This window comes from Anopheles coustani, assembly GCF_943734705.1.
Source record: "Anopheles coustani chromosome X unlocalized genomic scaffold, idAnoCousDA_361_x.2 X_unloc_102, whole genome shotgun sequence".
Lineage (NCBI taxonomy): Eukaryota > Metazoa > Arthropoda > Insecta > Diptera > Culicidae > Anopheles > Anopheles coustani.
This window is the reverse complement of record NW_026525052.1, coordinates 44148-71583: the sequence shown is the minus strand read 5'-3', so window position 1 is coordinate 71583 and position 27436 is coordinate 44148. Positions and strand designations below refer to the sequence as shown.

The window sequence follows — 27436 nt, the reverse complement described above, 5'->3', positions numbered from 1 at the left end:
CCTACTTGAAGAACTGAACACGTATTTTGTAAACATGGTTTCATTGAAACCACCTTCATACGTTGTTGAAATAATGGTTCGTTTCTGCTACAAAATACTTTTTTTAATCTGCATCCGACCATATCGAAATAAAAAAAGTTTTCTTGGTCCGCAATTTACCATTCCAAAAATATATAACAATGCGAGATCGGTTGCAAACAACACAACTTATTCCCGGATTCGCTTATTTGACAAAATACAGCTCACCGGAATCGCCTTCGGTAAAGTTTACCCGTAGAAATGTGTTCTTTAATTATACATCTTCATTCTATTTGTTTGTCGTCAGTGCTCAAACTCGAGATAAATATGTTTTAATTTTTCAATAACAAAGTACTATTTTAAGCATGAAAACATAAAATAAAATAATTTTTTTATTGATATTCGACCTCCTACTTGAAGAACTTAACCCGTATTTTGTAAACATGGTTTCATTGAAACCATCTTCATACGTTGTTGAATAAATGGTTCGTTTGTGCTACAAAAGACTTTTTTTAATATGCATCTGACCATATCGAAATGAAAAAAGTTTTCTTGGTCCGCAATTTACCATTCCAAAAATATATAATAATGCGAGATCGGTTGCAAACAACTTAACTTATACCCGGATTTGTTTATTTGACAAAATACAGCTCACCGGAATCAACTTCGGTAAAGTTTACCCGTAGAATTGTGTTCTTTAAATATACATCTTCAGCCTATTTGCTTGTCGTCAGTGCTCGAACTCGAGAAAATTATGTTCTAATTTTTCAAAAACAAAGTACTATTTCAAGCATTAAAACATGAAATTAAATTATTGTTTTTATTGAGCTATGACCACCTACTTGAAGAACTGAACCCGCATTTTGTAAACATGGTTTCATTGAAACCACCTTCATACGTTGTTGAAATAATGGTTCGTTTCTGCTACAAAAGACGTTTTTTAATCTTCATCTGACCATATCGAAATGAAATAAGTTTTCTCGGTCTTCAATTTACCATTATAAAAATATATAATAATGCGAGATCGGTTGCAAACAACACAACTTATTCCCGTATTGGCTTATTTGACAATATACAGCTCACCGGAATCACCTTCGGTAAAGTTTACCCGCAGAAATGTGTTCTTTAATTATAAATCTTCATCCTATTTGCTTGTCGTCAGTGTTCGGACTTGAGATAATTATGTTTTAATTTTTCAAAAACAAAGTACTATTTCTAGCATTAAAACATGAAATTAAATTATTTTTTTTATTGATCTACGACCACCTACTTGAAGAACTGAACCCGCATTTTGTAAACATGCTGACGAAGAAGACAATTGCCAAAGAGGACACTTCATACGGTAATTAATTTTGTATTTGTTTCTGCGCTTAAAAACATATTTTTAATCAGCATCTGACCAAATCGAAATTAAATAAATCTTCTTCGTCTCTATTTAACCTTTCCAAAAATATATCATCATACGGGACAGGTTGCGAAAAACTCGACATATTCCCGGTTTTGTTTATTTGATGATATAAGCGGCTTGACCGGGAAGACCTTCAATGAAGTGTATCGGTAGAAATGTTTTCTTTCAGCTTTCATGTTCGTTCCCAAAATGATTAACGCAACAACCCGCAATAACTGTGCTTGCATATAATTTCCGTTCAATCCGAATTTATTATTATCCTTAAAAAGAAATCACACGCATTGTCAATGCGACACATCCGATTCATGATTGTCAAATAAAAACAGAACACACCTCTTCTCTTCACTCGTTGGAGAATTGTAAGTTTGTCAATTTCCTTAGCAGGTGCAGATTGTTATGACGACATTAAAATACAGTGAAAAATGAATGCAACTTTGTTTTGATTAAAGCTTCTCATTACTTTACATAAAAAACAGTTTGCCAGCCATGTCGGGAAATCGAAGTTCCCGCGGTCGACAGATGCTTCCCACAACGGCGAGGAAATGCTTGATTTCACCGAATCTGCGTTCGGCAGCCAGGGGCGTAGCACCAGCAGCGCCGGCAGCAAACCCGGTTGATTTCCGAGCACCGGTCACAGCTTGTACCAGCAAACCTAAAGATGACTTAAGTACGAAACTGTTGGAGCTAGATAGCACGTTGCTGAACGCGGTCGATTTGGCCAGCATCGAGAAAAAAGTCAAACGTTCGAAGCCGCGTACCTCATGGGGCGGTGCAGCCGATCAACCGATCACGCCGTTTCGAAAACGTTCCAAATCAGTTGGAGGTAGGTGAACGCTTTATACGAGTGACAATAACGTAGGATTTAAGATACTTTTTACTTTATTTCAAAACTGTTTTCCTGTAACAGCCATTGAAAGAAGGCTTATGGCAAGTCCTCCGAAACTGCAAAAATCAGCTGTAAGTAGTCGAAAGATTTATGTGCTTAAAATGAACATGGACGGTAGCGAGGTGCGCGACGGAGGGAGGGACAGTGGCTGTAATGAAAATCTAACATCAAATCGGTCAAACGTTGCAAACGAGGAAACTCCTCCGGTTCGTCCTCTGTGGTCCGGGGTGGAAAATGACGATGCTGAAATGCTACCATGTGGACAGGTACCGATCGCCAGCCATGATCAACTTGACACGGACGAAATAATCAAGGCTAAACTGAAACGGATCGGGTCCACCAAACCAGTAACGCACGTCGGTGATATGCTGCGAGAGAGTAACGGGTTCGAGGTGTACACAAACCAGGACATCTGTTCGCAGTACATGCGGCAAGACGAGTCCCTCGCTGATGAGGGGGTGGAGCGAATCGTCGCGATCGGTGCATCACAAATAGGTCATCCGGAGCGTCCGTCACATTTCCAGCAGGTAGCCGCTGAAGCCGAACGTACCTTCGAGCTGCAGAAGGTGAGCGAAGGGTTGCGGATTTTTGAAATCTGTGACCGTACGCTGCACGACATGACCAACATTGAGCCGATGGCGAATGCGATAGGCGAGGGAAGCTCGCGAATGAGGACCAGCAACTCGACCATAGCGGCCATCAATCGTGATGAGCGAATTTCAGATCAGACTACAAAGCCAAAGTTCACCGTACCCCACGTATCGTCGCTTTTCCTCGAGAAGGGTCCGTTCTTTGGGCTACCGAACAACGTTCGGCGAATGCTGCGAGACTTTCGTGGTATTGGCGAGCTGTACGATTGGCAGCAGGAGTGTCTGGACTTGCCGGCGATCGACGAGAGACGTAATTTGATCTACGCACTGCCAACGAGCGGTGGAAAGACACTGGTGGCGGAGATTCTTATGCTACGGGAGATTATTTGCCGCCTGCGGAACGTCATGTTCGTCGTGCCGTACGTTTCATCCGCTCAGGAGAAGCTGATCGCGCTCACTCCGTTCTCGATCGAGCTGCAGTTTTTATTGGAGGAGTACACCGGTGGTAGGGGACAATGTCCGCCGCACAAACGGCACAGAAAAAACACGATCTTTGTTTGTACGATCGAAAAATCGCTCATCCTCATGAACTCTCTCATCGAGGTGGGTCGCGCGGACGAGATCGGGCTGATCGTGATCGACGAACTGCATATGATTGGAGAGCAGCGACACGGGGGCACTCTGGAGATGTTGATCACCAAGGTGCAGTCGCTACGAGCCGGAATTCAGATCGTAGGAATGAGTGCTTCTATCGGAAACTTGGGTGAATTGGCCCGTTTCATGCTAGCCGACGTTTACTGTCGCGAAAATCGGCCGGTGGAGTTGAAGGAATACATCAAGTGGGGGGAAGATCTGTTCGAGGTTCGCAGCCAAGCCGAACGCATATTTGATGTGTTAGGAGAAAAGCGAAAGTTAGAGTTTAACTACGGTGAGGAACTGCGGCGGATCGACGTGGACCATGTGATTGGTCTGATCATGGAAGTAATCCCCAAGGGTTCGTGTTTGGTGTTTTGTCCTACCAGAAACAGGTGTGAAAGTTTGTGCGCCATGCTAGCGGCCAACTTGCCGGATTCATTTGCCCAGCACCGGGCAGAGGAAAAAGCGCAGATTATAAAGTCTCTCCAGGATGACGGGTCCGTTGCACCAATCCTTCCGCATTCGTTTCGTGTCGGGGTCGCGTACCATCACGGTAGGTTAACGCAGGACGAGCGTCGTATGATCGAGGATGCATTCCGGGCCGGCATCCTTTCGGTGATCGTGTGCACTTCCACTCTGGCCGCCAGTGTGAATCTTTCGGCGAAACGTGTAATAATCTGCTCTCCTTACATTGGGAGCGATTTTTTTACGCTAAGTCGCTACAAACAAATGGTTGGCCACGCAGGGCGTGCGGGTAAACGCGACACCGGCGATTCCATACTTATTTCCGCCATGCGCGATATTCCGCAAATTTGCGAGATGTTCTGCTCACCACTGGACTTCGCCGAGTCGGCGCTCTTGGAAGACGAAGGAGCCTGCTTGAAATCGCTCGTACTCGGCTCGATCGGGCTCGGTCTTTGTAAGACACGGAATGCGCTTCAAGCGATGGTTGGAAGCACGCTGCTAGCGCAGCAAGCGAAGCGACGCGAAATCGATCTCGAGGCCATCACCGATGAAACGATCGTGCAGCTGTATCAGGGCAATGCGATAAAGGCAACGCACGATAGCTGTATGCGCAATCCCACGAACATGGTTGTACAAATCAGTGCCGCAGATGGACGATCGGAGGAAGCGGTAGGACAGGCGTTCGTTCGAGTACACAAGACACCTTCCCGTCCGGGTAAGGTTTTCAAAACGATCGATCGAACGAGCCCGCTGGAAGTGATCAACCTTGGCAAGGCGGCCATCCGAGCCGGGTTCGACATAGAGCGAGCGGTCCGGTTCTACAACGAGATGCAGGAACTAGGCAAACGACTGTGTGTGCTCGATGAGTTCGATCTGCTTTTCCTCATTCTGCTTGAGGACGGATTGGAAGTATATTTCAAAATTGAGGATTTGATCATTCTGGTAAGTACCCCTTTGTTAACGATAGCAAGTATTGTTTCTTAAACGTTAAGTGTTAAACACCGCAAGTTGAACCACAAACAACCGTGAAATATATTTGTATCCTATTTGTATTATTTGTATGTATTTGTTACCTGAAACTTATCTTTTTCATAGCTCCATAGTGCGAACCACGCTAAAGCATTTGTTTGATAAGCACTCAAATACCATTTGTTTTGTTCTTGTATCGTTTTTTCAAAATCGAGTAGTGATGGATGAAGTAATTTTTGATGAAATTTTAGAAATGCTTTTTCTAAGAGCGAATCATGGAAGACTGTCTTCTAGTTTGTTCTTGTCTTTTCTAGGTCTTCCTCAACATATTTTTTTTAAAAATAACTATAAAAAAATCTTAAGCTTCAGTTCAGCAAGATGGAAGGATTAAAGTTACTATAATTTCATCATATCCGACTATCACGTAGCTTTGCAAGAAAAATTGTAAACGTTGAAGTGTAGTGGTTGGACATCAAAAGAATAAACGAGTTTTCAAGTATAGAGGCAATCGTAAAAATGGATTAGTACGGTGATAAGGATGTGCCCTTGATATTAAGCATTAAAAAGAGGTTCAATTCAAAAAGATTATTAACTGACTGCAATACTTTTTTCAGACCAGTAAACTCTCGGATGCACTGCGGAAAATCGCCGCAAGGTACAACATCAGTCAAGTGGTTATAGAGAAAATTTTAAAGCGCCGCACTGTACCCGACGAGACAATGTTCCTAATGCAGCGTTTCTTCCGTGTGCTAATCGTACACGACCTTTGGGGCCAAACGGATCTCCAGGAAGTTGCCCTCAAGTACCGCGTGAGCGCGGGGGCGATTCAGACGCTAATGACCGCCGCCGCTGGGACAGCGCACAGTTTGCTGCGGATGTGCGAGGAAATCCCGGAACTGTGGGCGTTCCAGCACCTGCTGACGGGCATGACCAAACGATTGACGCACTACTGTAAGCTTGAGCTGATGCCACTGATGGAGCTGCCATCGATGAAGCTGGTAAGTTGCGATCTCGCGGCATTCGCGTGTGGCAAAATTATTCTCGTTGTTTTTTTTCCAGGGCCGTGCCAAACAGTTGTACCGGGCGGGGTACACGACGCTCGGCTCCTTAGCCCGTGCCAAATCGAAGGAGCTGGTAGAAACCATCGAATACATGAACTACAGGACGGCGAACCAATTGATACTGAGCGCGAAGGTAATGCATGCATGCAGTTGAGGCTGATTCCACATTTCTCCATTACTACATTACAACTTGTTGTTACTTTTAGGCGAAACTTATGGAACAAGTTGATGTCCTACGCGAACAGGCCGAAGAGTATCTCTCGCAGATGAATCGTTGAACTTGTTTTGCTGATCATTGTGGTGGTGAGGAATACCATATAGCCACTCACCAACTCGCATCAGTTAGCTGTAAGAAGATAAAATGGACATAACGAAGGCTGAACTTATTACTTATTGCCAAAACGGAAGCAAACGTTGTGTTGCCGGATAGCCGGATCATAAATTCCAAGAAATTCATATGTTAGGATGCTGGGAGATGAATGGGATGCTGCATGGAGATGAATCTTGATCTTCTTCATCTCCCATCTTAATACAGCATCCCTACTTAAAGGCATCTCGGACTTAGTCGATTTTTCATAAATTCCAAGAAATTCATATGTTAGGATGCTGCGAGATGAATGGGATGCTGCATGGAGATGAATCATGATCTTCTTCATCTCCCATCTTAATACAGCATCCCTACTTAAAGGCATCTCGGACTAAGTCGATTTTTAATAAATTCTAAGAAAAACTTATGTTAGGATGCTGCGAGATGAAAGGGATGCTGCATGGAGATGAATCTTGATCTCCTACATCTCCCATCTCAATACAGCATCCCTACTTAGAGGCATCTCGGACTTAGTCGATTTTTCATAAATTCTAAGAAAAACATATGTTAGGATGCTGCGAGATGAATGGGATGCTGCATGGAGATGAATCTTGATCTTCTTCATCTCCCATCTCAATACAGCATCCCTACTTACAGGCATCTCGGACTTAGTCGATTTTTCATAAATTCCAAGAAATTCATATGTTAGGATGCTGGGAGATGAATGGAATGCTGCATGGAGATGAATCTTGATCTCCTCCATCTCCCATCTCAATACAGCATCCCTACTTAAAGGCATCTCGGACTTAGTCGATTTTTCATAAATTCATAGAAATTCATATGTTAGGATGCTGCGAGATGAATGGGATGCTGCATGCAGATGAATCTTGATCTTCTACATCTCCCATCTTAATACAGCATCCCTACTTGAAGGCATCTCGGACTTAGTCGATTTTTCATAAATTCTAAGAAAAACATATGTAAGGATGCTGCGAGATGAATGGGATGCTGCATGGAGATGACTCTTGATCTTCTCCATCTCCCATCTTAATACAGCATCCCTACTTAAAGGCATCTCGGACTTAGTCGATTTTTCATAAATTCTAAGAAATTCATATGTTAGGATGCTGCGAGATGAATGGGATGCTGCATGGAGATTAATATTGATCTTCTTCATCTCCCATCTTAATACAGCATCCCTACTTAAAGGCATCTCGGACTTAGTCGATTTTTCATAAATTCTAAGCAGAACATATGTTAGGATGCTGCGAGATGAATGGGATGCTGCATGGAGATGAATCTTGATCTCCTACATCTCCCATCTTAATACAGCATCCCTACTTAAATGCATCTCGGACTTAGTCGATTTTTCATAAATTCTAAGAAAAACATATGTTAGGATGCTGCGAGATGAATGGGATGCTGCATGGAGATGAATCTTGATCTCCTACATCTCCCATCTCAATACAGCATCCCTACTTAAAGGCATCTCGGACTTAGTCGATTTTTCATAAATTCATAGAAATTCATATGTTAGGATGCTGGGAGATGAATGGGATGCTGCATGGAGATGAATCTTGATCTCCTACATCTCCCATCTCAATACAGCATCCCTACTTAAAGGCATCTCGGACTTAGTCGATTTTTCATAAATTCATAGAAATTCATATGTTAGGATGCTGGGAGATGAATGGGATGCTGCATGGAGATGAATCTTGATCTTCTTCATCTCCCATCTTAATACAGCATCCCTACTTAAAGGCATTTCGGACTTAGTCGATTTTTCATAAATTCTAAGAAATTCATATGTTAGGATGCTGGGAGATAAATGGGATGCTGCATGGAGATGAATCTTGATCTCCTACATCTCCCATCTCAATACAGCATCCCTACTTAAAGGCATCTCGGACTTAGTCGATTTTTCATAAATTCATAGAAATTCATATGTTAGGATGCTGCGAGATGAATGGGATGCTGCATGGAGATGAATCTTGATCTCCTACATCTCCCATCTTAATACAGCATCCCTACTTAAAGCCATCTCGGACTTAGTCGATTTTTCATAAATTCTAAGAAATACATATGTTAGGATGCTGGGAGATGAATGGGATGCTGCATGGAGATGAATCTGGATCTCCTACATCTCCCATCTCAATACAGCATCCCTACTTAAAGGCATCTCGGACTTAGCCGATTTTTCATAAATTCATAGAAATTCATATGTTAGGATGCTGCGAGCTGAATGGGATGCTGCATGGAGATGAATCTTGATCTACTTCATCTCCCATCTTAATACAGCATCCCTACTTAAATGCATCTCGGACTTAGTCGATTTTTCATAAATTCTAAGAAAAACATATGTTAGGATGCTGCGAGATGAATGGGATGCTGCATGGAGATGAATCTTGATCTTCTTCATCTCCCATCTTAATACAGCATCCCTACTTAAAGGCATCTCGGACTTAGTCGATTTTTCATAAATTCTAAGAAATTCATATGTTAGGATGCTGCGAGATGAATGGGATGCTGCATAGAGATGAATCTTGATCTCCTACATCTCCCATCTTAATACAGCATCCCTACTTAAAGGCATCTCGGACTTAGTCGATTTTTCATAAATTCATAGAAAAACATATGTTAGGATGCTGCGAGATGAATGGGATGCTGCATGGAGATGCATCTTGATCTCCTACATCTCGCATCTTAATACAGCATCCCTACTTAAAGCCATCTCGGACTTAGTCGATTTTTCATAAATTCTAAGAAATACATATGTTAGGATGCTGGGAGATGAATGGGATGCTGCATGGAGATGAATCTGGATCTCCTACATCTCCCATCTCAATACAGCATCCCTACTTAAAGGCATCTCGGACTTAGTCGATTTTTCATAAATTCATAGAAAAACATATGTTAGGATGCTGCGAGCTGAATGGGATGCTGCATGGAGATGAATCTTGATCTACTTCATCTCCTATCTTAATACAGCATCCCTACTTAAATGCATCTCGGACTTAGTCGATTTTTCATAAATTCTAAGAAAAACATATGTTAGGATGCTGCGAGATGAATGGGATGCTGCATGGAGATGAATCTTGATCTTCTTCATCTCCCATCTTAATACAGCATCCCTTCTTAAAGGCATCTCGGACTTAGTCGATTTTTCGTAATTTCTAAGAAAAACATATGTTAGGATGCTGCGAGATGAATGGGATGCTGCATGGAGATTAATATTGATCTTCTTCATCTCCCATCTTAATACAGCATCCCTACTTAAAGGCATCTCGGACTTAGTCGATTTTTCATAAATTCTAAGCAGAACATATGTTAGGATGCTGGGAGATGAATGAGATGCTGCATGGAGATGCATCTTGATCTCCTACATCTCCCATCTTAATACAGCATCCCTACTTAAAGGCATCTCGGACCTAGTCGATTTTTCATAAATTCTAAGAAATTCATATGTTAGGATGCTGGGAGATGAATGGGATGCTGCATGGAGATGAATCTTGATCTTCTTCATCTCCCATCTTAATACAGCATCCCTACTTAAAGGCATCTCGGACTTAGTCGATTTTTCATAAATTCTAAGAAATTCATATGTTAGGATGCTGGGAGATGAATGGGATGCTGCATGGAGATGAATCTTGATCTCCTACATCTCTCATCTCAATACAGCATCCCTACTTAAAGGCATCTCGTACTTAGTCGATTTTTCATAAATTCATAGAAATTCATATGTTAGGATGCTGCGAGATGAATGGGATGCTGCATGGAGATGAATCTTGATCTTCTACATCTCCCATCTTAATACAGCATCCCTACTCAAACGCATCTCGGACTTAGTCGATTTTTCATAAATTCTAAGAAAAACATATGTAAGGATGCCGCGAGATGAATGGGATGCTGCATGGAGATGACTCTTGATCTTCTCCATCTCCCATCTTAATACAGCATCCCTACTTAAAGGCATCTCGGACTTAGTCGATTTTTCATAAATTCTAAGAAAAACATATGTTAGGATGCTGCGAGATGAATGGGATGCTGCATGGAGATGAATCTTGATCTTCTTCATCTCCCATCTTAATACAGCATCCCTAGTTAAAGGCATCTCGGACTTAGTCGATTTTTCATAATCTCCTAGAAAAACATATGTTAGGATGCTGCGAGATGAATGGGATGCTGTTGTGAGATGAATCTTGATCTTTTTCATCTTCCATCTTAATACAGCATCCCTACTTAAAGGCATCTCGGACTTAGTCGATTTTTCATAAATTCTAAGAAAATCATATGTTAGGATGCTGCGAGATGAATGGGATGCTGCATGGAGATGAATCTTGATCTTCTACATCTCCCATCTTAATACAGCATCCCTACTTAAAGGCATTTCGGACTTAGTCGATTTTTCATAAATTCTAAGAAAAACATATGTTAGGATGCTGCGAGATGAATGGGATGCTGCATGGAGATTAATCTTGATCTTCTTCATCTCCCATCTTAATACAGCATCCCTACTTAAAGGCATCTCGGACTTAGTCGATTTTTCATAAATTCTTAGAAAAACATATGTTAGGATGCTGCGAGATGAATGGGATGCTGCAAGGAGATGAATCTTGATCTCCTACATCTCTCATCTCAATACAGCATCCCTACTTAAAGGCATCTCGGACTTAGTCGATTTTTCATAAATTCATAGAAAAACATATGTTAGGATGCTGGGAGATGAATGGGATGCTGCATGGAGATGAATCTTGATCTCCTACATCTCCCATCTTAATACAGCATCCCTACTTAAAGCCATCTCGGACTTAGTCGATTTTTCATAAATTCTAAGAAATTCATATGTTAGGATGCTGGGAGATGAATGGGATGCTGCATAGAGATGAATCTTGATCTCCTACATCTCCCATCTTAATACAGCATCCCTACTTAAAGCCATCTCGGACTTAGTCGATTTTTCATAAATTCTAAGAAATTCATATGTTAGGATGCTGGGAGATGAATGGGATGCTGCATGGAGATGAATCTTGATCTCCTACATCTCCCAACTCAATACAGCATCCCCACTTGAAGGCATCTCGGACTTAGTCGATTTTTCATAAATTCATAGAAATTCATATGTTAGGATGCTGCGAGATGAATGGGATGCTGCATGCAGATGAATATTGATCTCCTACATCTCCCGTCTCAATACAGCATCCCTACTTAAAGGCATCTCGGACTTAGTCAATTTTTCATAAATTCATAGAAATTCATATAACAGGATGCTGGGAGATGAATGGGATGCTGCATGGAGATGAATCTTGATCTTCTTCATCTCCCATCTTAATACAGCATCGCTGCTTAAAGGCATCTCGGACTTAGTCGATTTTTCATAAATTCTAAGAAAAACATATGTAAGGATGCTGGGAGATGAATGGGATGCTGCATGGAGATGAATCTTGATCTTCTTCATCTTCCATCTTATTACAGCATCCCTGCCTTAAGGCATCTCGGACTTAGTCGATTTTTCATAAATTCTAAGAAAAACATAAGTTAGGATGCTGCGAGATGAATGGGATGCTGCATGTAGATGAATCTTGATCTTCTTCATCTCCCATCTCAATACAGCATCCCTACTTAAAGGCATCTCGGACTTAGTCGATTTTTCATAAATTCTAAGAAATTTATATGTTAGGATGCTGGGAGATTAATGGGATGCTGCATTGAGATGAATCTTGATCTCCTACATCTCCCATCTCAATACAGCATCAATACTTAAAGGCATCTCGGACTTAGTCGATTTTTCATAAATTCTAAGAAATTTATTTGTTAGGATGCTGCGAGATGAATGGGATGCTGCATGGAGATGAATCTTGATCTTCTTCATCTCCCATCTCAATACAGCATCCCTACTTAAAGGCATCTCGGACTTAGTCGATTTTTCATAAATTCTTAGAAAAACATATGTTAGGATGCTGCAAGATGAATGGGATGCTGCATTGAGATGAATCTTGATCTCCTACATCTCCCATCTCAATACAGCATCCCTTCTTAAAGGCATCTCGGACTTAGTCGATTTTTCATAATTTCTAAGAAATTCATATGTTAGGATGCTGCGAGATGAATGGGATGCTGCAGGGAGATGAATCTTGACCTTCATCATCTCCCATCTTAATACAGCATCCCTACTTAAAGGCATCTCGGACTTCGTCGATTTTTCATAAAATCTAAGAAATTTATATGTTAGGATGCTGGGAGATGAATGGGATGCTGCATGGAGATGAATCTTGATCTTCTTCATCTCCCATCTTAATACAGCATCCCTTCTTAAAGGCATCTCGGACTTAGTCGATTTTTCACAAATTCTCAGAAAAACATAAGTTAGGATGCTGCGAGATGAATGGGATGCTGCATGGAGATGAATCTTGATCTTCTTCATCTCCCATTTTAATACAGCATCCCTACTTAAAGGCACCTCGGACTTAGTCAATTTTTCATAAATTCTAAGAAAAACATATGTTAGGATGCTGCGAGATGAATGGGATGCTGCATGGAGATGAATCTTGATCTTCTTCATCTCCCATCTTAATACAGCATCCCTACTTAAAGGCATCTCGGACTTAGTCGATTTTTCATAAATTCTAAGAAAAACATATGTTAGGATGCTGGGAGATGAATGGGATGCTGCATGGAGATGAATCTTGATCTCCTACATCTCCCATCTCAATACAGCATCCCTACTTAAAGCCATCTCGGACTTAGTCGATTTTTCATAAATTCTAAGAAATTCATATGTTAGGATTCTGGGAGATTAATGGGATGCTGCATGGAGATGAATCTTGATCTTCTTCATCTCCCATCTTAATACAGCATCCCTACTTAAAGGCATCTCGGACTTAGTCGATTTTTCATAAATTCTAAGAAAAACATATGTTAGGATGTTGCGAGATTAATGGGATGCTGCATGGAGATGAATCTTGATCTTCCTCATCTCCCATCTTAATACAGCATCCCTACTTAAAGGCATCTCGGACTTAGTCGATTTTTCATAAATTCTAAGAAAAACATATGTTAGGATGTTGCGAGATTAATGGGATGCTGCATGGAGATGAATCTTGATCTTCCTCATCTCCCATCTTAATACAGCATCCCTACTTAAAGGCATCTCGGACTTAGTCGATTTTTCATAAATTCTAAGAAAAACATATGTTAGGGTGCTGCGAGATGAATCGGATGCTGCATGGAGATGAATCTTGAACTTCTTCATCTCCCATCTTAATACAGCATCCCTTCTTAAAGGCATCTCGGACTTAGTCGATTTTTCACAAATTCTCAGAAAAACATAAGTTAGGATGCTGCGAGATTAATGGGATGCTGCATGGAGATGAATCTTGATCTTCCTCATCTCCCATTTTAATACAGCATCCCTACTTAAAGGCATCTCGGACTTAGTCGATTTTTCATAAATTCTAAGAAAAACATATGTTAGGATGCTGGGAGATGAATGGGATGCTGCATGGAGATGAATCTTGATCTCCTACATCTCCCATCTCAATACAGCATCCCTACTTAAAGCCATCTCGGACTTAGTCGATTTTTCATAAATTCTAAGAAATTCATATGTTAGGATTCTGGGAGATGAATGGGATGCTGCATGGAGATTAATCTTGATCTCCTACATCTCTCATCTCAATACAGCATCCCTACTTAAAGGCATCTCGGACTTAGTCGATTTTTCATAAATTCTAAGAAATTCATATGTTAGGATGCTGCGAGATGAATGGGATGCTGCATGGAGATGAATCTTGATCTTCCTCATCTCCCATCTTAATACAGCATCCCTACTTAAAAGCATCTCGGACTTAGTCGATTTTTCATAAATTCTAAGAAAAACATATGTTAGGATGCTGCGAGATGAATGGGATGCTGCATTGAGATGAATCTTGATCTTCTTCATCTCCCGTCTTAATACAGCATCCCTACTTAAAGGCATCTCGGACTTAGTCGATTTTTCATAAATTCTAAGAAAAACATATGTTAGGATGCTGCGAGATGAATGGGATGCTGCATTGAGATGAATCTTGATCTTCTTCATCTCCCATCTTAATACAGCATCCCTACTTAAAGGCATCTCGGACTTAGTCGATTTTTCATAAATTCTAAGAAAAACATATGTTCGGATGCTGCGAGATGAATGGGATGCTGCATTGAGATGAATCTTGATCTTCTTCATCTCCCATCTTAAAACAGCATCCCTACTTAAAGGCATCTCGGACTTAGTCAATTTTTCATAAATTCTATGAAATACATATGTTACGATGCTGCGAGATGAATGGGATGCTGCATGGAGATGAATCTTGATCTCCTTCATCTCCCATCTGAATACAGCATCCCTAATTGAAGGCATCTCGGACTTAGTCGATTTTTCATAAATTCTAAGAAAAACATATGTTAGGATGCTGGGAGATGAATGGGATGCTGCATGGAGATGAATCTTGATTTTCTTCATCTCCCATCTTAATACAGCATCCCTACTTGAAGGCATCTCGGACTTAGTCGATTTTTCATAAATTCTAAGAAAAACATATGTTAGGATGCTGGGAGATGAAAGGGATGCTGCATGGAGATGCATCTTGATCTTCTTCATCTCCCATCTTAATACAGCATCCCTACTTAGAGCCATCTCGGACTTAGTCGATTTTTCATAAATTCTAAGAAAAACATATGTTAGGATGCTGCGAGATGAATGGGATGCTGCATGGAGATGAATCTTGATCTTCTTCATCTTCCATATCAATACAGCATCCCTACTTAAACGCATCTCGGACTTAGTCGATTTTTCGTAAATTCTAAGAAAAACATATGTTAGGATGCTTGGAGATGAATGAGATGCTGCATGGAGATGAATCTTGATTTTCTTCATCTCCCATCTTAATACAGCATCGCTGCTTAAAGGCATCTCGGACTTAGTCGATTTTTCGTAAATTCTAAGAAAAACATATGTTAGGATGCTGCGAGATGAATGGGATGCTGCATTGAGATGAATCTTGATCTTTTTCATCTCCCGTCTTGATACAGCATCCCTACTTAAAGGCATCTGGGACTTAGTCGATTTTTCATAAATTCTAAGAAAAACATATGTTAGGATGCTGCGAGGTAAATGGGATGCTGCATGGAGATGAATCTTGATCTTCTTCATCTCCCATCTTAATGCAGCATCCCTACTTAAAGGCATCTCGGACTTAGTCGATTTTTCATAAATTCTTAGAAAAACATATGTTAGGATGCTTGGAGATGAATGAGATGCTGCATGGAGATGAATCTTGATCTTCTTCATCTCCCATCTTAATACAGCATCCCTACTTAAAGGCATCTCGGACTTAGTTGATTTTTCATAAATTCTTAAAAAAACATATGTTAGGATGCTGGGAGATGAATGGGATGCTGCATGGAGATGAATTTTGATCTTGTTCATCTCCCATCTTAATACAGCATCCCTATTTAAAGGCATCTCGGACTTAGTCGATTTTTCATAAATTCTAAGAAAAACATATGTTAGGATGCTGCGAGATGAATGGGATGCTGCATGGAGATGAATCTTGATCTTCTTCATCTTCCATATCAATACAGCATCCCTACTTAAACGCATCTCGGACTTAGTCGATTTTTCATAAATTCTTAGAAAAACATATGTTAGGATGCTGCGAGATGAATGGGATGCTGCATGGAGATGAATCTTGATCTCCTACATCTCTCATCTCAATACAGCATCCCTACTTAAAGCCATCTCGGACTTAGTCGATTTTTCATAAATTCATAGAAATTCATATGTTAGGATGCTGCGAGATGAATGGGATGCTGCATGGAGATGAATCTTGATCTACTTCATCTCCCATCTTAATACAGCATCCCTACTTAAATGCATCTCGGACTTAGTCGATTTTTCATAAATTCATAGAAATTCATATGTTATGCCCTACTTAAAGGCATCTCGGACTTAGTCGATTTTTCATAAAATCATAGAAATTCATATGTTTGGATGCTGGGAGATGAATATGATGCTGCATGGAGATGTATCTTGATCTCCTACATCTCTCATCTCAATACAGCATCCCTTCTTAAAGGCATCTCGGACTTAGTCGATTTTTCATAAATTCTTAGAAATTCATATGTTAGGATGCTGCGAGATGAATGGGATGCTGCATGGAGATGAATCTTGATCTTCTCCATCTCCCATCTTAATACAGCATCCCTACTTAAAGGCATCTCACACTTAGTCGATTTTTCATAAATTCTAAGAAAAACATATGTTAGGATGCTGCGAGATGAATGGGATGCTGCATGGAGATGAATCTTGATCTTCTCCATCTCCCATCTTAATACAGCATCCCTACTTAAAGGCATCTCGGACTTAGTCGATTTTTCATAAATTCTAAGAAATTCATATGTTAGGATGCTGGGAGATGAATGGGATGCTGCATGGAGATGAATCTTGATCTCCTACATCTCCCATCTCAATACAGCATCCCTACTTAATGGCATCTCGGACTTAGTCGATTTTTCATAAATTCATAGAAATTCATATGTTAGGATGCTGCGAGATGAATGGGATGCTGCATGGAGATGAATCTTGATCTTCTTCGTCTCCCATATTAAAACAGCATCCCTACTTAAAGGCATCTCGGATTTAGTCGATTTTCCATAAATTCTAAGAAAAACATATGTTAGGATGCTGCGAGATGAATGGGATGCTGCATGGAGATAAATCTTGATCTTCTTCATCTCCCATCTTAATACAGCATCCCTACTTAAAGGCATCTCGGACTTAGTCGATTTTTCATAAATTCTAAGAAAAACATATGTTAAGATGCTGCGAGATGATTGGGATGCTGCATGGAGATGAATCTTGATCTTCTTCATCTCCCATCTCGACACAGCATCCCTACTTAAAGGCATCTCAGACTTAGTCGATTTTTCATAAATTCTAAGAAAAACATATGTTAGAATGCTGGGAGATGAATGGGATGCTGCATGGAGATGAATCTTGATCTTCTTCATCTCCCATCTTAATACAGCATCCCTACTTAAAGGCATCTCAGACTTAGTCGATTTTTCAAAAAATTCTAAGAAAAACATATGTTAGGATGCTGCGAGATGAATGGGATGCTGCATGGAGATGAATCTTGATCTTCTTCATCTCCCATCTTAATACAGCATCCCTACTTAAAGGCATCTCGGACTTAGTCGATTTTTCATAAATTCTAAGAAAAACTTATGTTAGGATGCTGCGAGATAAATGGGATGCTGCATGGAGATGAATCTTGATCTTCTTCATCTCCCATTTTAATACAGCATCCCTACTTAAAGGCATCTCGGACTTAGTCGATTTTTCATAAATTCTAAGAAAAACATATGTTAGGATGCTGCGAGATGAATGGAATGCTGCATGGAGATGAATCTTGATCTTCTCCATCTCCCATCTTAATACAGCATCCCTACTTAAAGGCATCTCGGACTTAGTCGATTTTTCATAAAATCTAAGAAAAACATATGTTAGGATGCTGCGAGATGAATGGGATGCTGCATGGAGATGAGTATTGATCTTCTTCATCTCCCATCTTAATACAGCATCCCTACTTAAAGGCATCTCGGACTTAGTCGATTTTTCATAAATTCTAAGAAAAACTCATGTTAGGATGCTGCGAGATAAATGGGATGCTGCATGGAGATGAATGTTGATCTTCTTCATCTCCCATCTTAAAACAGCATCCCTACTTAAAGGCATCTCGGACTTAGTCAATTTTTCATAAATTCTAAGAAAACAATATGTTAGGATGCTGCGAGATGAATGGGATACTGCATGGAGATGAATCTTGATATTCTTCATCTCCCATCTTAATACAGCATCCCTACTTAAAGGCATCTCGGACTTAGTCGATTTTTCATAAATTCTAAGAAAAACATATGTTAGGTTGCTGCGAGATAAATGGGATGCTGCATGGAGATTAATCTTGATCTTCTTCATCTCCCATCTTAATACAGCATCCCTACTTAAAGGCATCTCGGACTTAGTCGATTTTTCATAAATTCTAAGAAAAACATATGTTAGGATGCTGCAAGATGAATGGGATGCTGCATGGAGATGAATCTTGATCTTTTCAATCTCCCATCTTAATACAGCATCCCTACTTAAAGGCATCTCGGACTTAGTAGATTTTTCATAAATTCTAAGAAAACAATATGTTAGGATGCTGCGAGATGAATGGGATGCTACATGGAGATGAATCTTGATCTTCTCCATCTCCCATCTTAATACAGCATCCCTACTTAAAGGCATCTCGGACTTAGTCGATTTTTCATAAATTCTAAGAAAAACATATGTTAGGATGCTGCGAGATGAATGGGATGCTGCATGGAGATGAATCTTGATCTTCTTCATCTCCCATCTTAATACAGCATCCCTACTTAAAGGCATCTCGGACTTAGTCGATTTTTCATAAATTCTAAGAAAAACAATTGTTAGGATGCTGCGAGATGAATGGGATGCTGCATGGAGATGAATCTTGATCTTCTACATCTCCCATCTCAATACAGCATCCCTACTTAAAGGCATCTCGGACTTAGTCGATTTTTCATCAATTCTAAGAAAAACATATGTTATTATGCTGCGAGATGAATGGGATGCTGCATGGAGATAACTCTTGATCATCTGCATCTCCCATCTCAATACAGCATCCCTTCTTAAAGGCATCTCGGACTTAGTCGATTTTTCATAAACTCTAAGAAAACCATATGTAAGGATAATGCGAGATGAATGGGATGCTGCAGTGAGATGAATCTTGATCTTCTTCATCTCCCATCTTAATACAGCATCCCTACTTAAAGGCATCTCGGACTTAGTCGATTTTTCATAAATTCTAAGAAAAACATATGTTAGGATGCTGCGAGATGAATGGGATGCTGCGAGATGAATGGGATGCTACATGGAGTTGAATCTTGATCTTCTTCATCTCCCATCTTAATACAGCATCCCTACGTAAAGGCATCTCGGACTTAGTCGATTTTTCATAAATTCTAAGAAAAACATATGTTAGGATGCTGCGAGATGAATGGGATGCTGCAAGGAGATAAATCTTGATCTTCTTCATCTCCCATCTCAATACAGCATCCCTACTTAAAGGCATCTCGGACTTAGTCGATTTTTCATAAATACTAAGAAATTCATATGTTAGGATGCTGCGAGATGAATGGGATGCTGCATGGAGATGAATCTTGATCTTCTCCATCTCCCATCTCGATACAGCATCCCTACTTAAAGGCATCTCGGACTTAGTCGATTTTTCATAAATTCTAAGAAATTCATATGTTGGGATGCTGCGAGATGAATGGGATGCTGCGAGATGAATGGGATGCTGCATGGAGTTGAATCTTGATCTTCTTCATCTCCCATCTTAATACAGCATCCCTACGTAAAGGCATCTCGGACTTAGTCGATTTTTCATAAATTCTAAGAAAAACATATGTTAGGATGCTGGGAGATGAATGGGATGCTGCATGGAGATGAATCTTGATCTTCTTCATCTCCCATCATAATACAGCATCCCTACTTAAAGGCATCTCGGACTTAGTCGATTTTTCATAAATTCTAAGAAATTCATATGTTAGGATGCTGCGAGATGAATGGGATGCTGCAGGGAGATGAATCTTGATCTTCTTCATCTCCCATCTCAATACAGCATCCCTACTTAAAGGCATCTCGGACTTCGTCGATTTTTCATAAATTCTAAACAATTCATACGCTAGGATGCTGCGAGATGAATGGGATGCTGCATGGAGATGAATCTTGATCTTCTTCATTTCCCATCTCAATACAGCATCCCTACTTAAAGGCATCTCGGACTAAGTCGATTTTTCATAAATTCTAAGAAATTCATATGTTAGGATGCTGCGAGATGGATGGGATGCTGCATGGAGATGAATCTTGATCTTCTACATCTCCCATCTCAATACAGCATCCCTACTTAAAGGCATCTCTGACTTAGTCAATTTTTCATAAATTCTAAGAAAAACATATGCTAGGATGCTGCGAGATGAATGGGATGCTGCATGGAGATGAATATTGATCTTTTACATCTCCCATCTCAATACGGCATCCCTACTTAAAGGCATCTCGGACTTAGTCGATTTTTTATAAATTCTTAGAAATTCATATGTTAGGATGCTGCGAGATGAATGGGATGCTGCATGGAGATGAATCTTGATCTTCTTCATCTCCCATCTTAAAACAGCATCCCTACTTAAAGGCACCTCGGACTTAGTCGATTTTTCATAAATTCTAAGAAAAACATATGTAAGGATGCTGGGAGATGAAACGGATGCTGCGTGGAGATAAATGTAGATCTTCTTCATCTCCCATCTCAATACAGCATAACTGCTTAAAGGCATCTCGGACTTAGTCGATTTTTCATAAATTCTAAGAAAAACATATGTTAGGATGCTGCGAGATGAATGGGATGCTGCATGGAGATGAATCTTGATCTTCTTCATCTCCCATCTTAATACAGCATCCCTACTTAAAGGCATCTCGGACTTAGTCGATTTTTCATAAATTCATAGAAATTCATATGTTAGGATGCTGCGAGATGAATCTTGATCTCCTACATCTCCCATCTCAATACAGCATCCCTACTTAAAGCCATCTCGGACTTAGTCGATTTTTCATAAATTCTAAGAAATTCATATGTTAGGATGCTGGGAGACGAATGGGATGCTGCATGGAGATGAATCTTGATCTTCTTCATCTCCCATCTTAATACAGCATCCCTACTTAAAGGCATCTCGGACTTAGTCGATTTTTCATAAATTCTTAGAAAAACATATGTTAGGATGCTGCGAGATGAATGGGATGCTGCATGGAGATGAATCTTGATCTTCTACATCTCCCATCTCGATACAGCATCCCTACTTAAAGGCATCTCGGACTCAGTCGATTTTTCATAAATTCTAAGAAAAACATATGTTAGGATGCTAGGAGATGAATGGGATGCTGCATGGAGATGAATCTTGATCTTCTTCATCTCCCATCTTAATACAGCATCCCTACTTAAAGGCATCTCGGACTTAGCCGATTTTTCATAAATTCATAGAAATTCATATGTTAGGATGCTGCGAGATGAATCTTGATCTCCTACATCTCCCATCTCAATACAGCATCCCTACTTAAAGCCATCTCGGACTTAGTCGATTTTTCATAAATTCTAAGAAATTCATATGTTAGGATGCTGGGAGACGAATGGGATGCTGCATGGAGATGAATCTTGATCTTCTTCATCTCCCATCTTAATACAGCATCCCTACTTAAAGGCATCTCGGACTTATTCGATTTTTCATAAATTCTAAGAAATTCATATGTTAGGATGCTGGGAGATAAATGGGATGCTGCATGGAGATGAATCTTGATCTTCTTCATCTCCCATCTTAATACAGCATCCCTACTTGAAGGCATCTCGGACTTAGTCGATTTTTCATAAATTCTAAGAAATTCATATGTTAGGATGCTGGGAGATGAATGGTATGCTGCATGGAGATGAATCTTGATCTCCTACATCTCCCATCTCAATACAGCATCCCTACTTAAAGGCATCTCGGACTTAGTCGATTTTTCATAAATTCATAGAAATTCATATGTTAGGATGCTGGGAGATGAATGGGATGCTGCATGGAGATGAATCTTGATCTCCTACATCTCCCATCTCAATACAGCATCCCTACTTAAAGGCATCTCGGACTTAGTCGATTTTTCATAAATTCATAGAAATTCATATGTTAGGATGCTGCGAGATGAATGGGATGCTGCATGGAGATGAATCTTGATCTTCTTCATCTCCCATCTTAATACAGCATCCCTAGTTAAAGGCATCTCGGACTTAGTCGATTTTTCATAAATTCTAAGAAAAACATATGTTAGGATGCTGCGAGATGAATGGGATGCTGCATGGAGATGAATCTTGATCTTCTACATCTTCCATCTTAATACAGCATCCCTTCTTAAAGGCATCTCGGACTTAGTCGATTTTTCATAAATTCATAGAAATTCATATGTTAGGATGCTGCGAGATGAATGGGATGCTGCATGGAGATGAATCTTGATCTCCTACATCTCTCATCTCAATACAGCATCCCTACTTGAAGGCATCTCGGACTTAGTCGATTTTTCATAAATTCATAGAAATTCATATGTTAGGATGCTGCGAGATGAATGGGATGCTGCATGGAGATGAATCTTGATCTCCTACATCTCTCATCTCAATACAGCATCCCTACTTAAAGGCATCTCGGACTTAGTCGATTTTTCATAAATTCATAGAAATTCATATGTTAGGATGCTGGGAGATGAATGGGATGCTGCATGGAGATGAATCTTGATCTTCTTTATCTCCCATCTTAAAACAGCATCCCTACTTAAAGGCATCTCGGACTTAGTCGATTTTTCATAAATTCTTAGAAAAACATGTGTAAGGATGCTGCGAGATGAATGGGATGCTGCATGGAGATGAATCTTGATCTTCTTCATTTCCCATCTCGACACAGCATCCCTACTTAAAGGCATCTCAGACTTAGTCGATTTTTCATAAATTCTAAGAAAAACATATGTTAGAATGCTGGGAGATGAATGGGATGCTGCATGGAGATGAATCTTGATCTTCTTTATCTCCCATCTTAAAACAGCATCCCTACTTAAAGGCATCTCGGACTTAGTCGATTTTTCATAAATTCTTAGAAAAACATGTGTAAGGATGCTGCGAGATGAATGGGATGCTGCATGGTGATGAATCTTGATCTTCTTCATCTCCCATCTTAATAGAGCATCCCTACTTAAAGGCATCTCGGACTTAGTCGATTTTTCATAAATTCTAAGAAAAACATATGTTAGGATGCTGCGAGATAAATGGGATGCTGCATGGAGATGAATCTTGATCTTCTTCATCTCCCATCTCAATACAGCATCCCTTCTTAAAGGCATCTCGGACTTAGTCGATTTTATATAAATTCTAAGAAAAACATATGTTAGGATGCTGCGAGATGAATGGGATGCTGCATGGAGATGAATCTTGATCTTCTTCATCTCCCGTCTTAATACAGCATCCCTACTTAAAGGCATCTCGGACTTAGTCGATTTTTCATAAATTCTATGAAAAACATATGTTAGGATGCTGCGAGATGAATGGGATGCTGCATGGAGATGAATCTTGATCTTCTTCATCTCCCATCTCAAAACAGCATCCCTACTTAAAGGCATCTCGGACTTAGTCGATTTTTCATAAATTCTAAGAAATTCATATGTTAGGATGCTGCGAGATGAATGGGATGCTGCATGGAGATGAATCTTGATCTCCTACATCTCCCATCTCAATACAGCATCCCTACTTAAAGGCATCTCTGACTTAGTCGATTTTTCATAAATTCATAGAAAAACATATGTTAGGATGCTGCGAGATGAATGGTATGCTGCATGGAGATGAATCTTGATCTCCTACATCTCCCATCTCAATACAGCATCCCTACTTGAAGGCATCTCTGACTTAGTCGATTTTTCATAAATTCTAAGAAAAACATATGTTAGGATGCTGCGAGATGAATGGGATGCTGCATGGAGATGAATCTTGATCTTCTTCATCTCCCATCTCGATACAGCATCCCTACTTAAAGGCATCTCGGACATAGTCAATTTTTCATAAATTCTTAGAAATTCATATGTTAGGATGCTGCGAGATGAATGGGATGCTGCATGGAGATGAATCTTGATCTTCTTCATCTCCCATCTTAATACAGCATCCCTACTTAAAGGCATCTCGGACTTAGTCGATTTTTCATAAATTCTAAGAAATTCATATGTTAGGATGCTGCGAGATGAATGGGATGCTGCATGGAGATGAATCTTGGTCTTCTCCATCTCCCATCTTAATACAGCATCCCTACTTGAAGGCATCTCAGACTTAGTCGATTTTTCATAAATTCTAAGAAAAACAAATGTTAGGATGCTGCGAGATGAATGGGATGCTGCATGGAGATAAATCTTGATCTTCTTCATTTCCCATCTCAATACAGCATCCCTACTTAAGGGCATCTCGGACTTAGTCGATTTTTCATAAATTCTAAGAAAAACATATGTTAGGATGCTGCGAGATGAATGGGATGCTGCATGCTGATTAATCTTGATCTCCTACATCTCCCATCTTAATACAGCATCCCTACTTAAAGGCATCTAGGACTTAGTCGATTTTTAATAAATTCATAGAAATTCATATGTTAGGATGCTGCGAGATGAATGGGATGCTGCATGGAGATGAATCTTGATCTTCTTCATCTCCCATCTTAATACAGCATCCCTACTTAAAGGCATCTCGGACTTAGTCGATTTTTCATAAATTCTACTAAATTCATATGTTAGGATGCTGCGATATGAATGAGATGCTGCATGGAGATGATTCTTGATCTTCTTTATCTCCCATCTTAATACAGCATCCCTACTTAAAGGCATCTTAAAGGCATCAGGATCCATATTATATGAAGAGAAAAATCGGCTAAGTCCAGGATCCATATATAATAACCTAATAATCGGCTAAGTCCAGGATCCATATTATATGAAGGGAAAAATCGGCTAAGTCCAGGATCCATATATAATAACCTAATAATCGGCTAAGTCCAGGATCCATATAATATGAAGAGAAAAATCGGCTAAGTCCGAGATTGGGTCTGTCAGAAATACACTTCCAAGTTACCACACAAGCAAGCAAGATGGCCTAGTGATGGATCCATATGATATGAAGAGAAAAATCGGCTAAGTCCAGGATCCATATTATATGAAGAGAAAAATCGGCTAAGTCCGAGTTTGGGTCTGTCGGAAATACACTATCAAGTTACCACACAAGCAAGCAAGATGGCCTAGTGATGGATCCATATGATATGAAGAGAAAAATCGGCTAAGTCCAGGATCCATATTATATGAAGAGAAAAATCGGCTAAGTCCGAGATTGGGTCTGTCAGAAATACACTTCCGAGTTACCATACAAGCAAGCAAGATGGCCTAGTGATGAATCCATATGATATGAAGAGAAAAATCGGCTAAGTCCCAGATTGGGTCTGTCAGAAATACACTTCCAAGATACCACACAAGCAAGCAAGATGGCCTAGTGATGGATCCATATAATATGAAGAGAAAAATCGGCTAAGTCCGAGATTGGGTCGGTCGGAAATACACTATCAAGTTACCACACAAGTAAGCAAGATGGCCTAAGGATGGAACCATATAATATGAAGAGAAAAATCGGCTAAGTCCCACATTGGGTCTGTCAGAAATACACTTCCAAGTTACCACACAAGCAAGCAAGATGGCCAAGTGAAGGATCCATATGACATGAAGAGAAAAATCGGCAAAGTCCCAGATTGGGTCTGTCAGAAATACACTTCCAAGTTACCACACAAGCAAGCAAGATGGCCTAGTGATGGATCCATATGATATGAAGAGAAAAATCGGCTAAGTCCCAGATTGGGTCTGTCAGAAATACACTTCCAAGTTACCACACAAGCAAGCAAGATTGCCTAGTGATGGATCCATATGATATGAAGAGAAAAATCGGCTAAGTCCCAGATTGGGTCTGTCAGACATACACTATCAAGTTACCACACAAGCAAGCAAGATGGCCTTATGATGGATCCATATGATATGAAGAGAAAAATCGGCTAAGTGCAAGATTGGGTCTGTCAGAAATACACTATCAAGTTACCACATGAGCAAGCAAGTTACCACATGAAGAGAAAGCCGGCAAAGTCCGGGAATGTTACCACATGAACTGGAAAATGGGCAAAAACCTACCTTCACAGGGAACGTGAATAACTAAGGCTGTAGACATCGGATCGACAAGCCAAAGACTGATATGGAAAGGAAATGAGTAGTACTAGCTTTCCTGAGAGTTGCAGAGCTTAGACTGCATATGAACGGAAGTTATTGAGCGTCAAAGTCAGAAAAGTTGCCCGAAGGAACACAAGTTCCAACTTAGAGCATGAATACCGCCTAGACGGTAAGAGGTACGGCCAGGCTGAGGAATAAGGAAATGTTGGCCAACATGTTCCCTAACTATCCCCCGAAGACCGCAAAGCAATCCAACATCAACCAAGAAAGTTATAGCCCGATCAAGCAAACACCTACTTTGCACCGATATTGCACCAAATATATGTACCAAGCACCTTCGGTTGCATACCCTGCAGGGGCTTACCATAGTAGGCCATGGAAGACCGATATACCGAACATAATCTCTTTCTATCTCCTCGGGTGTTGGAGATAGCGCTTTGCGGTAAAAGAACGAAAGTTAGACCATATCTTGGTGCATCTTTTTGCCCGAGAACACAAGACCCTATCTACCAAGGCAAGAAAGTTGTGTGGGGACAAAATGTCCATAAGTGCCCAAAGTGGCACACTTGAACCATATATTCGAGAAAAACACAAGTGTGGGCCCGAGCTAGCGAGTTGAAATGTTCTGACCGTCAGTAGCCCTAGTTGAGGTGCACTTATCATTATATGAGGCCAACGTGCCAGCTAGTCTCTAAAGGGGCGATATGGGTGTTCCAAGGTTTGTACCCAATTGAGGAAAAAACAGGGTAAGGTACGGTGTACCGCGAATAACTCGGGCTATAGATGTCCGATCGATGAGTTTGGCATATGTATGGAAAGGTCTCGACGAGACCTAACTACCCTGAAAGTATGAAGGCAAAGACTTGAATGACCGGGAAGTTATTAAGTGCACAAGTGGTAAAGTTGCACCAAAGTCCATGTTACCCGAAGTGGTACATGAACACCCAATATTCGACCAAAACACAAGTTTAGAGACGAGCTAGCGAGCTACATTGTTCAGACCGTCAGTAGCCCGCATCAAGACACGCATTTCATTATATTGAGCCTAGCCGCTAGCTCGACTCGAAGTCGGTCATATGGTTGGTTGATGGTTTGGACCGACCACGTGGTGTACCAAGGTGATGTACTTTTCATGAATTAAAACTCTGGCTGTATGGCACTGAGCGACAAGCTAAGGTGTGATTTGGAATAGTCTTGAGTGG

At 40.4% G+C, this 27436-nt stretch overlaps 1 protein-coding gene across 1 annotated transcript; it reads left to right on the top strand.

Moving 5' to 3' along the window:
- The first annotated feature begins 1912 nt into the window (after positions 1–1912).
- LOC131269883 (helicase POLQ-like) lies at positions 1913–6311 on the top strand. Its single transcript, XM_058272377.1, has 5 exons — positions 1913–2249; positions 2334–4945; positions 5587–5970; positions 6032–6166; positions 6240–6311. Exons 1-5 carry the CDS (start codon positions 1913–1915, stop codon positions 6309–6311), a joined length of 3540 nt encoding a protein of 1179 aa, XP_058128360.1.
- The last annotated feature ends 21125 nt before the right edge of the window (positions 6312–27436 follow it).